We start from the raw sequence: 15,769 nt of genomic DNA, 5'->3' as shown, positions 1-15,769 counted from the left end.
ATTCAGCAGTGAGACAGTGGGTGGTCTGTGTGTAACATTTTCTTCCTTGACAGTACTGGCAAAGCTCTTCTTCAATATTCATGGTACCTGATCCACTTTACAGCCTCCCATTTAGCCTGAAAGCAGTTGGGACAGGCGTGTCCTTGGTTTATTATTCAGAAATATGCTGTCTTGGACACTGTGTAAAACAACAGCACAAATCTTGGTAATAGATAATGAATGTTAGAGTACCTGCTGCCAAAGCCAGGCAATGCCAGTTCCCACAGGAAACCTGCAGTATCGTCTGTTGGTTCAATTTCTTTATCAACCTAAAGAAGACAACACTATTTTAAAAAAAGTGTCCACAAATACAGTATCACCCGATGTCGAAATCATGACTTCCATTCAGATATTCATTCTACACATAACGTATGGTTTTGAGACTGAGGAACAGAGTCTTAAAGGTGATACAGACCCATACACAATCTGTGGAGACCTTTAGACACTTGACTACTAACTCCAACTACATTTCCTGCTATAACACTGAATCCTGCCATCTGGAAATGGTGCCAATAGCTGGTTCTTGGTGTTCCCCTCGCTATTCTTTTTCAGGCATCGACATTTTTCATGCTGTCAGGGGCCTAAGCAGTTCCTATGAGTTACAGCATCAAAACCTCTTCAGCACGTCAAAGGTTCAAGTTATTTCACAAAAACATTATTTTTAAAATGGCACTATCACATTGACACATGAGCCTGTGCCTCTGCTATATATTGGAGCCACCTGCAAGTTAAGGACTGTCTTCCCACACAGACCTTCAGCTCAAACATTAATGTTTTGAGACTGAAACTCTTCCTTTAGATATTGTTTCAATAGTGACAGCCACCCTAGATAGATGTTCCAAACTTCTGCTCTGTACTGAATCAGCAGTGGCAGATTGAATAAGAGACAGACTACATCTGTTGTTAATGTAGCATGATACAACACCATGAAGTACAAAGGGACCAGTTATCTTTATTATGGTGATAAGCTGAGACCTATTGTCTGTGAACTGCTTTGGATGGAGGAGTCTTGGTGTCTGCCACTATCTACACGTCCTTGCACTTAACCCTGTTAGTGCTCTGATACAGGTAAGAGTCTTCAGTTACTACTTTAATGTAAGTTGAGCACTACTCCAAAATTTCTGAGCAACATTCACTATTCAGAATTGCAGTAGGCTGCTTTAGTAGCTTTGCTGCTAGGAGGCAACACTGCAAAAGAGTTTCAGAGCTGAAGTGCCAGTTCACACAGCCATATATTTTTTCCCCATTCTTGAAATGTATCTCCCATCTCAGAGGACTTCCTAGGGACTGGAATAGAGATGGGTATCACACACAGCATTTCTATTTTTGGGTCCTCCCTCGTGCACCTCTTTGCTCTGTACAAAACACATGGTCGCATTTTTCACTGACAAAGCTGAGCATGCTCAGATTTTCTTTTCTGTGGCCTAAGCAGCCATGGGCAGAAGCTCTGTCCTGCCCAAGCCTCCTGAGGACTTGTCAGAGTCCCAGAGGGGCTCAGGGAGCACCAGTACAGTATGGAAGAAGAGGAGGAATCACCCTTACATCTCTGCCTGAGAAGTGCCCGATTACTGCCCTGCTGAGAGAAAGCGAGGCTCCCACCATCTCCAGGCTGGAAGGTGAGCAAGCCTTGATGCATCACCTCCAGGAAGCTGCCTTAAGGAAATCCGAACTTGTTAAAAATTTACCTTGGTACCGTCACTGCATCTTCTATAGTGGTGATGCCCAACTGTCCATCGCTACCGGCGCCCCAGGAGAAGAGCTGGCCCCGGTCGCTGAGTGCCACAGTGTGAGACTCTCCACAGGCCACGTGCACGATGTGCTGCCCGGCCAGGGCTCCAATTTGCTCTGAGGAAAAAAGAAAAATCTCTCCGGTTAGAGGACTCATCTCAGTAACACACAAACATCAGGTCTGGGCAAATCTATATGCAAAGGCATTCAGATGGGTGCACTGATCCTAAACACTTCCTAAGGAGGAAAACACCAGGTTTTACTGAAAACACGTAGCTGCTGAGCTCTTCTGAAAGCCTGGTCTGCAAATCATAGGAGAAAGGCAGATACATGCCCCCAGGCACAATGATAGTCTACATATACATACCCTCACAGATACAGGGAAACCTTTCAGGTTATTTAGGAACAAATAGACTTCCCAGATTTGAAGTTCTCTCACTCAGTTTTGATGTGGGGATCAGCCAGGACCCAGAAGTCAGCAGACCCTGGAAAACATATTTGACCTTCCACAGCTCTCACGTCCATCAAAGGCAAGTCATGCACAAAGCTAATCAACCCATCCACCCCTTGCTTTATTGCTTAAGGCATGAAAGTGTATGTGTTACGACATCCCCTGTGCTAAGTCTGGAACATGTTTGAATCTATCAACCTATTACTACCACTGTCAGACACTCATAAAAAGAGTCCCATAAAAAGGAAGCAAATCAAGAAGGCCTTACAGAAGAATAAGAGAAAAAAAAACCCAACCCTCTCAGTCCTCTGGAAGGTCACCCATAATTGACTTTTCATCATTACATCATGTTAGGCAACTGAAGTAGGTTTGACCACTACTCTTACAGCTTCAACAACCAAATCTTATTAATTAGGCAAAGTTTTTACATATGGACATGAAAAAGTTTTGGGTTGCAATTAAACATTGGAAATAACACCCATCTGATGGAAAAACTGCCCAAAAGCCAGAGAAAAGCAAAGCTGTTTTTCTTTTTTCTTCCCTAAATAAATACAAATGTTGCAGGTGGATGAAGAGAGATCTTACCCTGTAAGCTACAAGGCAGTGATCAGTTTTATTAAAGTCCCACTTGCTTGCAACATGAGAGGGAGGGTAGTTACATGTCATTCTATGAAAATGACACCACACATCAAGGGCATCCAGAAATCATCAACATACTAAGCACCAAAACCTGCATACTAATCAATTTAAGTCTTAAACAAATTTAAAAGGAAGGCACCTCGAGGAGGGTTTGCCTTCTAAGTCTGGAAAATGAGGAGAAGAATCTCTAATGAATGTTATGGAAGAGAAAGGTGACAATTACTTAAGTATGTAATCTGACAGAGGAAAATGCTACCTGAACATGTGCCTCCTTTCACTCAAAAGATTTAATGGCAATAGAGGTGCAGTTCACAAGTAATAAGCACGCAAACATCTAGGAGGGCTCGAGAACCAGGCCTGCCTGCCGTCCAGCCATCCTTTAGCCCTGCCATCTAGTAACACCCTTTACCCTGCAGCTCTTTCCAGCAGGACCGATTTCACCCAGCCCCACTGCCAACCCTATGCAAACACACAGACAGGTTTTTGAGGGCAGTAATTCAATTTACACATGCAGTTTCCACACTTAGGCCCATCAGCATCCAACTGTAGCACTGCTTGGCAGCCTGTTTTATGTTCATTTGCATATATAATTGAGGGAGCCTATTTTTATCCATGAGCTCTAAACAAGAAACAGCTGTATGGGCTGGTCAAGGTCAATCACAAACAACAGACAAGGTATCTCAACAGCACATGTGGCTATGGTCTCTTCTCTCACTCAGCAAGACAAAAATACCCGCTGTAATGTGCCCGACACACCACCTAAGTTCAGCCAAGTGTGTTTCTGTACTGGGACCTGAATGTCCAAAACTAAAGCTCCTGCTGGAGAGGATCCCGCCATCAGAAGAAGAGGGATGAAGCCATCCTCATCTCTGCAGGGAATCCCTTTGATTCGTGAACCCATCACACTTTGCTATAAGCTCACTGGCCAGGGTGCACTGAGACCAGCCGTTATCCAGAGCATCTGAGCTCTTAAAACTGGTCACAAACTCACCAGCATGCCCTTCTTCCAAAGCTGGTCCCTGCACACTGCCAAACACTCCAGGGGACAACACGAGTCTGAAAAAATGACAACGTGGACAATATGGGAGGCTAGGGCCTCTGTAATATAGACAGTGTTTTCCTACTTGCAGGCATGACTGAGCTAACGTCTTCCCTGGGAAAGCAGTATTTGCCACAGTAAGTGTAAGTATACTCATCTTATTTGCTGTGGAAGTACTACTGCGAGTTGCCCCACAGCCATCGGAGCATCTTTGGGAGGTGACAGAAGACCCCAGTGACCAAAGATCAGCATCAGGAGCTGGAGGAGACAGCACTCTGAGCACAGCAGCACTGCAACTAGAAAAAACATGCCCCAAGGTATCAGGAGGCTGTGGCAAGGACTACCTAGCCAGGGCTTCACACACTGGGACACAGAGGGGACATCCAACGGGTTTAGAAATCCGGAGTAGTTGCTTCACTCCATGCAGACTCCATCTTAAGTTTAATTTGGCAACACAAACCTGACCTTGCTCTGTGTGCCACCCCAGGGGACTAACAAATACTGACTTGTTTTGAAAGGCTGCCTTGTGCCCCTGAAAGCCTTCAGGGGCTGCATGCTCACCCAAGCAGCAGAGTACAGCCTCACCTGGGCTCGCTGGGTGACCACAGACAGAAAACACATGCCTGTCTTGGAGCTGAAGACCTTTGCCTTTAGAAATGTACACATATGGCCCACCTCACCACAGTACATTTCTAAGACCCTGTCAATCACAGCTTGCCTGCAAAGTCATGAAGAAATGTAAACACCGAAGAGTTTAAGTTTTACATGCTCACACACATCTCTTTCCAGGAAAAAAGCCAGCCTTCCCCTGGGGGCACAGCCTGCCCAGGCAGCCCAACAAGGGTCCCAGTTCACCGTCAGGCTTGCCAGGCCACCGAATGTACCATCTCCCTGCTAACACAGGTAGTATAATCAAAAACATCTGACTATTTATTACTCCTTTGTTCACCTTCCACCCCTTCCTCACATCAAAATATGACATGTTTTAGTGGTTGGTATACATTCGTTTTAGTTTCCAGAGCATCACAACACCATTGCTCATTCCTTAGAAAAGATGCATCCCTGCACTGAGATGAAGGGTACAAAGGGTGAAGTTTATTCTTACTATTGTGTCTTCAGTAACTGATGAATAAAACCAGTCAAGAGGAGCTTAACAGGCACAATTATATACAAAGCTAAGCAGAACAAAACCCTGAAAGCAACAGGGAAGAGTTGAAGGAATTACACAACACAGTGTTTCAACATGTCATAAAACTTTCGAAAAACAAACAAAAAAAACAAGTTCAGGAAGTACACACTGATCCAATCTTTTCTTTTTGAAGCCATCAGCTGTCTCAAAACAGCACCAACACTTGGAAGTCATTTATCAGTCCTTCATATCTGATAGAGTTCCAATTTTCTTTTCTCTCTTCTGTCCACTTTAACTCATGGATCTCAACATAAACAGACATCAAGGTTTGACTTTACGGTCTTAACCTTGTTAGACCATTTCATAAAATACACATTGGACCAAAGAACAAGGTCCAAGCAAAACACCTTCAGGACAGCCCTTCTCTGAAGGGCGATAGCCCTGGTTCCCAGGACTGCTCTTGTGTTTTCTTGCCTGCCTGTGGTTCACAAGGACACTCCAGCAAGAGCTGAGGACAGGTGCTATATGTTCTGTAACTTGGCCTTCTGACAGCGAGTACATTTACCTTGAAGGTTTGGAAATGGTAGCAAAGTTAAACCAAGAACAAAAACCCCTGAAAAGCCCACCTTCAGTCCACAGCTTCACTATTTATAGAACAGGGCTTATGCTTTGTCCCCACAGCGCTGGAAAGCTATACAAGATCTTCAGTGTCTGCAACTGCTGGAAGCACAAAGCACTCAGTTATACTGCACTGATTAGAATGCACAGGCAATGAATGATTAATTAGCTTTCCTACTCCTAGGAAGTTTATCAGAGAGTTGGTTCACCCTTTCTATGTATAGCTTCCAGCTGCTCACAAGACAAGCTTTTGCCAGAGGACATGGCAGAATCCTTCAGCCATATGTGTACCGGGACGTACACGAACAGTACCAGATGGCTTCTACCATCTGAAAACAACGTAGAGAAACTATCAGCCCTGAGGTTACACCTTCGGCAGCAAAATCTGGATTTCTTTACTGGTGAGAAGCCATGGCTTGGAAGCGTTTCAAGTGATTTCAGTCTGCTTGGACACCTGGCCAAGACTCTTCATTGCCTCCCCAGCTTGACAATAAGCAACTCAGAGTATTTGCTCATCTTGGTTGTTGCTGTCTGCTAGGAAAGTGCTCACAGACTCTAAGAGAGGTGTCTTACTAGCTTGCCCAGATAAGAAAGAGATGGTGGCAGAAACACAGGGAAGGGAGAAACAACTGTTGGCAAGAAATTTCTCTGGGTTAAATGCTAGAAGCTGGCAAGTCTGAGGACAGATAAGCCAATTTCTTTGCATTGCCATGCTTGTTAATATAGCCCACATCCACACTGAGGATGCCTGAGCATTGTGCAACCAAGATCTAAAAATCAGAAGTGTCACATACAACTTTTTAATGCACAAGGCAGCTGACTATTTAATCAGACACCAATAGCAACCTAAACTTCACCCATACAGTCTTTCTGTTCTGTTCCAAGTACTAAAAAGCCTTAATTCTTACAGGAAAAGGAGCTGAGTTCTCTCCTTTTGGAGATGAATTACACCAACACATGAAACCATCTACAATGTAACACCAACAGCATTAGCACTCATGGAAGCCTGATCCAAGAGCTAAAACCTGCTACTGCCTTCAAGGTGCACTACAAGAAAGTGAGAAAAACACCATGGCCCAAACTTATCAGTCACCAGCATTTCATTAAACAACTGTACAAAAAGCAAGTAAACAATCCTGGCTCACCAAACTCCCTGACAAGACTTTTAGACATTAAATAGGAAACTTCAGCTGACTGTTGATTCCCCAGTCTCCACTGGCACATCCCAGAGATGTTGCTGCATATGGACATCCTGGCTGTATTTCTATGCTGTGATGAGCTTCATGATTTCAGTACTAATGAAGTCAGCTGAGCATTAAAACATGTCCGAGTTTTAATGAAACTGGAAAGAAGAAAAAAGAACAAAGTGCAGCAACTGAAACGCTTGCAATCCAAAGTGCACTAAGAGAGAAGTACACCCAAGATTTCTCCCTCCCCTTATGAAGGTTTCTCTTTATTTTGTCAGCATAACTTCAACAACGTCTGAGCTATTCAATGCTTTTACCAGTATTAGCAGCATGAGTACACACACCAACTTTTCCAGGAAACATCATACCCAGTGGAAGTGGGATTCTGTCAGTTGGAAACTGGTAACTGGGGAAGGGAAAGTCCAGGCCTTTTTGCCTCTTCCTCTCTCCTTAAAGCCCCCAAGAGCAAGCCTCTAATTTCCCTGCCACGGACACCTGGAATCTGCAACTGGGAGGAAGAAATCGGACACTATAAACCACTTAGGCAAAATACAGACTTTCCAAAGCTACCAGGTGCTTTTGCAAACATAATCTATCCCAGCCAGCTAAAACTGCTCCTGTGGCTTCACCCACACCAGCTCTGCAGGCTGTGGCTTGTCAGCACTACCACCAGCGAAGGAAGGCTCACTGGGAAGAGGCAAGGGCAGGAGGACAGTTTTGGGAACACACCCCTGTGTGACTGCAGACAGCCTCTGGCATGGCCAGGCGTACGACACACACAACACGTAGGCAGCTGGAACCGCCCTGCCTGACACCAGCCCCACAATTTCACCATCACTACCTTCCCTACTCCTTGCCAAGACTCTCCACGGAGGCATCACATGGTTGTCATGTCCTGCGTTCAGACTACGCGAGACTACTGCACTCAAGGTTGTGGGAAACATTGTGCTCTGCACCTGATGGCCAAAGAAAAGAGCAAGCTCCATGAGAAGATCACATCCCCACTGTACGACCGCTACCCTTGCTTTCTGCCTGCTGCTCTCACTCATGTATGGCAGCCTACCTTATTTTCAAACTTCTCTTGGTACAGGGCAAAAGCTTTGAAGTATGGAGCAAGCAAATGTTTACATCAGCATGTAACCTCCTCCAACTTTTGACAATTAAAGTTTACTATATCCATCGAGGAGGGTGGGTTTTACAAGTCCAACTCGCAAATCTTGAGGTATTCCTCATGAACTGCTGCTACGCTTGCAGGAGAAAGCAGAGCAGTGCCAAGAGCAGCACTGAAGCTGATAACGCTCTGATAATTTGGATACAAAGGAGGAAATGTAAACACAGCAGACTCACAGAACAAAAAATACAGGCGGGAAGACAGTAAAGGACAAAAGACAGACTGAAGCAGATGACATTCCCAGGAACACCTCTGTTGGTCACAGAGGTGGGAACGCTGGCTCGAGGTCAAGGCTGAGAAGCTCCAAGTAACAGAGACAACGATTCTGCAGTCCCCTTTCATCCACAGACACCAATGACACCCAGTGAGATGACTGCTTGTCTGCAGAACACATACGGTACTGCTCATTAATTTATTTAGCATGGCTACTTACAGGCTTAAACCTGAGAGAGGTTGGTTTAGTCACTAGCACTGCCTTCACTTGATAAAGCTGCCTGTGGTCACGTCAAGGCAGGAATGTAAGAGTAAGAAGTGAGAGGCCACCGTTGACACCCAGGGTGTCACTTCACATACGCTTTGGCAGATACTCCCCCTCGTAGCTGTGAAAGCAGACACCTACCCTGAGAAAGCAAACCCCTTCCTCAGACGTAGCCATAGCAGGTCTTTTACTGTCCCACATCGCTGCCTTTTGTCTAGGGGACACAGCCTCTCCCAGCACCTCGGGGGGCAGACTGGCACGGGCACAGCCAGCAGCAGAAGGCTCTTGGAAAGGGCTGGGCAGGCAGAGAAGGCTTCAGTCTGAGAAGCATCAGCTGGCAGAGGGAAGAATCCAACTTCAGACCCTGGAGGGGTCTTCAAGATTAACATCCCCTTTCCTGATAGATGAGGGGTTGGCTTGTTTTTCAGTGTGTAACTATTACATGGAACGAGTGACTTTGATTCTGGCTCATGGTGTATCCTCATTGCTTGTTCTGTTGTCCATAGACATCAAATGTTCCAGAAGATGCGTAACTGTCTGATGATTTTAAGTTTCACTCAGTCAACATTAAACAGCCTGATACTCCTCCTTAAGCTGTACTGGAAAGCAGAATTTCTCCAAAAAAATCTCTGTGAAACTTCTTTTTCTCCTCAGAAATCAAATATTTTTGACACTTAAGGCTGCTAGCAGAAAACAGCAGTTCCTTCCTACAGCAGAGCTGTGAAGAAATCCTCACTCTTAACACCTGCCCTGCCTTTCCAAAAGCTGCCTGCCTATATAAACTCACCAAAAAGAAATGTACAGATGCTCATAGCTCCTTTTCTCAGAATGCCCGTCAAATCTTAGTAGAGGAAATTATTAAACGTCTGTAAATGTTGAATTCCCTCCCTTTCCCAGTCACCACGCTTCTTTACAGTAACATATTTTCAAGCAGCATTTGTAAACCTGATGGGGATGTCATTGAAAGCAAGGGCACTGTACTGAGTCTGCACTGTGCAGGTGTGGCTGTTCAGGAACGTGTGGCTTTGTCCTGCTCCCATGCAAATCACTGCAGGATTGAAATAAATGGGAACAGAGCGAGGAGCACACCAAGTGCTTTTGACAAAAATCACATGCTACTTCGTCAAAGCCTAGGGCTGCTGCAAGCGAGCCTCCGCCAAGTGCAGCTACCTAGAAAAGGTAGCCTCTCTTCTAGACAAAAACATAAAACGCCCACGTCAAAGCTAAATGCTTCCTGTTGTGCAAAACTGCTCCAATGTGGAAATACAGCCTTCAAGATCAAATCATACAGCATGCTTCACATTCACCTTCACCAAATTCAGGCTTGGTTACATGTTTTCATGCAAAGGAAACATGGTACATTAAGGCAAGGGATAAAGCCATCCTTACCGATGAAAAGCAGCTGAGCTGCTTTATTGGGAGCAAGAATGTAATTTCTGGAGTTGGTGGGGAGAGATTTCTTATTTCCGATGTCTTTTCATAGACCCCCACCTATACAAAAGCCGCCCAATAACCACGTATCATCATCTGTGGCTGTCACAACACATCTTGAAGACAAGAACGACGAACTTCCAGCATCAACAGCCACCAAACCACTGAAATCTCTCCTAGAAGCTGGGACTCTCAGCCGTACTTACACATTCAGCTTAAAGAAGTCATCACTTTTGTCCAGCACAGACAACTATTCTGAGTACAAAAAGGTCGGGGAATTCAGAAAACTTGCATTTATCACCTCCAGCTTCTTTCCTGCCCTCTCCCTTTACCTCGCCACACAAACGGCTACCCACCCGTTTCATCCTGAGCCCATCTTTCAGCTTCAGCATGGTTGCAGGAGAGGGGACAGTCATTAGTGCCGCACACCATGCCAATGCCAGGGTTTCATGCTCCTTCCAAGCCAGGCATGCGGACAGCCTTTATTTCTGTTGCACCTTCAGAAAGCCTCTGAACAGTACATGTGATACAGGAATAACAAATATGAACCAAGATACATGCAAGTTTAGCTTGCTAAACTCCCCTACAAATCCCCAAGTAAAGGGCAAAAAGCTGGTCATTCCTACTCCAGCTCTGCCTTTTGAGACAAGACACATTAAAATGGTCCCTCCTGTCCTCAGTAAAATAGGCTGTGCTGATTCTAAAAAAAAAAAAACCCACACACCACACACATACCATAGTATCTTGCTTCCCTGGGCTCACTCTTATTTTCACCGCTTAAAGTGAAATCAAGAGAGAAATCCAGTGATTGTAATAATACGCACATTTTTAGAGACAGCACTTCAGAGTTACAGCTGAGAACACATGATGGTTATTTCAGGCTCGGACTATAAATTTCTTTACTGACAAGAAACCGGATTTCTACTTGCTTAGGTTCTCCTGAAGAGCCTCATCTCTCCTCAGTTCAGGCTCTCCTAATCCTGTGGTCTCAAACAGTATTGGTAGAAGTCAGTTCTCATGATCCAGACCACGCAAATTTTAAAACAGCCCAGTATAAATATCTGGCATATTCAGAGCCCTCAGCCAACCAATTCAACACAACACGTGCACATTTAAGATTATCTAAGGGAAAGCACTTCCTTTGATTTTTTTTTTTTCTCATTCAACCATATACATACTGTTTCTAAACAAAGTAATTTTTAAATCCAGACTTCTAATTTTGAAACCTAAATTCATCCTGAAGCCCAAACTGCGCCATTTCAGCTGAGATGGACGCACCATAATGCAAGTCCACGTTGCCAGATGTGCCACAGTCACTAGAGAAGGCACCACAACCTCAGATAGCTTGGTCAGATCCTGTGAGCAACCAAAGGAGGGAAAGGGATGAGTACCAACGAGCATACCCGACTCTGCAAGGGGTGGCCAGTTTAATAACATGACTCTTTTTACAAATAACATTTATAATAGGTGCTGAAACATAAATTGTGCCCTAATCCTTCATTATTTTTCAAGTTTAAAGTCACCTGCTGCCAGCCAGCACCAAAGGCCTGACTCCGCAAGGGCCTCTGTCCCACAGCCAGCTCCATCCCTCCCCGCAGACCCCACAGACCCCTCAGCACACTCCTTTCCAGGCACGTTCTCCCAGGCTTCGGCAGGACCGATGCCTACAAGCAGGGTTGCCGTGCCTCCACCGCATCTTTTACAGCATGCGGCTCTGCTTCGACGGTGTTGCAAAAGCGTGACGAATGCAAAGCAGGACTCTCCCAGCCCACAGCACTTGGGAAGTGTTGCAATAGCTGCATGCTGAGCCCCAGCTCCATGCCCAAACAAGGACAAATCTATCTCGGATCCTCTGAAAAGCCTGCTTAGTGGAACGCCCTGGACTTACCAGTGTTTAAGGTTTTTTTCCTTGTTTCACTCCTCATGCAAAGAGGAGGAAGGCAGGGGGAACTAACCATTCTCCTGCCACTGCCATCCCACCTGTGAGCAGCTCTCAACCTTACCTATTCAATGCCCCTCCACATCTGCAACCTGCGCACTTCCACAGCCGCTTCCAACAAACACGAGCCTGCCACCTCTTCTCCTCTTCCTCAGCAACCAGGGCTTCCTGGCTGACTTCTCACCCAGCAGGAAGAGGCTAAAAGAGGAAGATCCATACAGAGTGTCCTTCCAAGCAGGTCACACATCTGACTTCTCAGCTGTTACAGGGTTTATGATTAACAGGCATGCTGCAGTGAGTGCCAAGCTCTCTGGTCACCGTAACCCTGTGCTGAAGCTCAGGACAAGGTGATTTATGCTTGAAATGAAAGGTCGCTGAGTTCAGAGAAATCCAGGGGATCTGGATCATGTAGTGGGTTTTTTGTTTTGGTGGGGCTTTTTTTCTTCTCCAGCTTTTTGAAAGAGACTGAACAAGATGATGTTATTTCTAGTCCTGCAGCAGTAAGCAGATAGATTCCACAATGCACAACAGAAGCAATGGTACCCTGCACATTTGCATCCAGACAGGAAATCTGGTACAAAAGCATGGTTTTGTCTGCTGTATGTTACCAGAGGAAAGGTTCGAGGCAAATTTGGCACCAAACATTTTCCCATAGATCTCCTGAGACACTGGTGACCAAAGCACAGGTTTTCTCACTAGCAGAAGTCCAAATGACTTGCAAAGAACAAATCTCTAGACTGGAAAACAAGTTCCGCATCTCAGACTCAAGCATGTTTGTAAAGCTTTACAAATGGCTAACAACCAGCTAGTTATTTCACACTCCTCTATAATTCAGCCCAAATCCGGAAAGAGCCTCTACCTTAGGTACTTGGGTCAGTCTTTTGTTCCCCAGCATACGCACGCACATTCAGATAAAACACACTTATCTAGGAATCACAGGGCGTCAAGACATCATGTCAGACCTGAAGATCAATCCAAGTGAAATTAGAGGACTGAAGAAGCAGAAATTTAGATATAGTTACAGAGAATAAGTGTGTTTCCTAAAACTATTGCAGTACAATATTTTCTCTAACAGGAAGTGATAATTTATGTTAACATCTGATGATGCTCAGGAAATTAATGCAAACTCAGACTGATTTTTGCAGAACAGTGGGCTCAATACTTCACAACCAAGATCACCGAGTTGCTTCTCCTAAGGCATTGTCAGAGACTCTGGGGAGTCCAAATGTGTAACAATGCAAGTAAAAATTAGGACAGGTCAGACAGAGGCTTTATTAACTATGGTCATGGTGAGAGAACACTGGGGCAGCATCTCCCCCTCTGCATCCCTGCCAAGTGATTGCAGGGACACAAACCATAGACTGTTTCATAGGGAAGAAAGTGAGGAAAAATAATCATTTCAATACTAACAAAGCCACGTATCCATCGTATCCATCGCTGAGAGGGATGGACTCCTCAAGTAGTTTGCTAACCACCACAATTCAAAGAAGGAATGAAACAGTAAATAGCATGACGATGTGGGGAGATGGCTTTTGGTGGAGCCCACAGGAGTGGTACACCCATTATTACCCTAGCTCAGAAGTGGGGAGTTGGAAATGATCACAAGTTGTTAGCTTTTAGTCAAAGTGAACACTCTTTTAGTTAGGATAAACTTTTTAGACACCTTAAATATTAATTTTACCACCATAATGTAAAATCCAAGGAACGGGCACTTCCAGAAAATAAACCTCTATTGACTCATACTCTTTCAGTGCCACACACTCCCCCAGTAATTTCTCTGTTCCCTGTAGTGGAGAGGCACAAGAATCACTTTGCCAGCTGCTATCCTGTCTCTGCATTACATCCACAAGCTCAGCTGATGTGACAGTAAACACAGCTTTTTAATTAACAGGTTTCTTTCATTTCAAAAGGTGCCCTCTAAAGGACTCCTCTAAGAGGAATTGCTGAAACCATTCTGTGCCACTGTTTGACATTTTTGTGAGTAGCATGAATGAGACGCAAAATTGAATCTGCCTACTACAGATACATGTAAATGGGCAGCAGGATAAGACAAAAAAATAGTTATTTGGAATACATAGTAAGGGAAGGGAGGCAAAGTCTTCAAAAGCACCCACTGCAGATAGAACAACTTTTCTCCCACTGGAAGTCATTAGTAAAACCTGCAAGCTCTGCAAGGACAGCAGAGTTAGATCCACATTGAGTGCATTGCAAAGTGCAGAATTTTATACACAAGCAGACATCAGCCTGGGAAATAACCATCTCTGATTAAACAGCATGATCATATAGTCTGAAAACACTAATTGAAGCTTTCAGCATGCTGGCAGCATAAGCCTCATGTATACACACACAAAAAAAAAGTGTGAGAGATAAAAGCAAGTTTCCTCTTATGTGCACAGACCTGGGCAGCAGGAAAGAGACCAATCAAAAAGACAAAACAGAAGACACTTGTCACTCGTGGCCCTCTCTTCCCTCATATAAAAAGGCAACATAATGCCAAATTAAATCTGCCCTGAGACCATCTGCGCTCACCTCTCTTTTGATGCATTTCCCATACAAACTGAGCAGACCTGTCTCCCCACCCATGCTGCTCAGCTTTAGCTTTCCAGAGCCAGCAAATATTATTCAGCACCATTACTGTGTTATTACACATGATCTTCTGCTGTCAGCTGCTCCAGGTCCACAGCAATCAACACAAAGCAGCTTCCACCAGCCTTAAAACAGTTTAAAGTACATATAAAAAGCAGACTTACCTGGCTTGCTGCCTTCACAGTCATGCCCCAGTTGGCCTTTGGTGTTCAAGCCACAGGCATACACTTCCCCATCTTCTAACAGAAAGACAGAGTGGTTTCCTCCACATGCCACCTCCTTGACATTTCTGTCATGAATGAATCCATACACCTGCGGTTCAGGAATGATGACCTGGAGGTTGCTACCTATCCCAGGTTGTCCAAAAGACGAGTATCCCCAGCATAGCATTTTCTCTCTTTTCAGCAAGTCATGTATCCTTCCTGAGCAGGGGAAACAGGGGAAGGAGTGTGAATGAAGCAAGTACTCAACAAGCGATCCTACAGAGATAAACTGCTCAGAGCAGGAGGTGGAAACAACCAAAAAAGGCATTTCCTGCATGACTGTCAGGCTTGTGGACTGATGGGAAAAGGGATTTCCACCATTACACAGACAAAGAGGAATCAAGACAGCTCAGGTACTGAGTCAGCACCTTCCTGCCCTGGCCATCTCCATCTGTAAGGCAGCAGAACTGTTTCGAAACCCAGCAGACCTGAGCTTTTATTTCAGCAAAACCACTCTGCTTTGAAAACCAAAATCAACCAACTCCCCAAACCAACTGTAATGCTTTTCAGACTAACGTGTCCAAACCTGAACTTTCAGAGTTATAGTGTCATATCTGGGACCACTGCATAAAGAAATCTTTAAAAAATTACCATCTCAAAGGTGGTCAAACTAGTCCTAGTATTTGTGGTGTACTGGCCAATGCAGAACTGTGTTATTTCTGATAAATCCAGATGAAGTAGTACTTCGCTCAACTGAACACATTCTCGCAACCCAAATACCTGGATGTAGACATCCCTAAACTGCAGCAAGAATGTCCCAAGAGGCAGCAGTTCACGCGGAGCAGCACCCTGACAGCCTGGCCCCGACAGCATCAGACAGATAATGCCGATGTAACTTGGCAGCAGTCAGGCGTCATCTCTTGTGCTGCACTCAGCTACAGTCGGGAATTTCAGAGAGTGGGGTAACATGGGAAGGGAAAAAACATGGCAATATAAAAGGCCCAAGGAATTACTGCGCCTGAGCTTGGTAACGGCAGCAGGATGCTAATGCATAAAAGCTGGGGGAGGAGGGAAACAGCTCTCATTCCAGAAGCAGCATGTCAAAGGTTTTAGTAACACTCCCTTGTCACT

At 44.9% G+C, this 15,769-nt stretch overlaps 1 protein-coding gene across 1 annotated transcript in view; it reads right to left on the bottom strand.

Moving 5' to 3' along the window:
- LOC104168525 (probable E3 ubiquitin-protein ligase HERC3) overlaps window positions 1–14,854 on the bottom strand; it is a 20,002-nt gene extending 5,148 nt beyond the window's left edge. The window contains exons 1-3 of the mRNA XM_009709138.1: window positions 14,600–14,854; window positions 1,725–1,884; window positions 232–308 (exon numbers count right to left, since the gene is read on the bottom strand). Of these exons, the coding sequence (XP_009707440.1) occupies window positions 232–308; window positions 1,725–1,884; window positions 14,600–14,825 (463 nt within the window). The 5' untranslated portion in view covers window positions 14,826–14,854. The remainder of the gene's footprint in view (window positions 1–231; window positions 309–1,724; window positions 1,885–14,599) is intronic.
- Window positions 14,855–15,769: the final 915 nt, after the last annotated feature.

Source organism: Cariama cristata, unplaced genomic scaffold (assembly GCF_000690535.1).
Source record: "Cariama cristata isolate BGI_N322 unplaced genomic scaffold, ASM69053v1 scaffold29941, whole genome shotgun sequence".
Lineage (NCBI taxonomy): Eukaryota > Metazoa > Chordata > Aves > Cariamiformes > Cariamidae > Cariama > Cariama cristata.
This window is presented reverse-complemented; position numbering and strand designations above follow the sequence as displayed.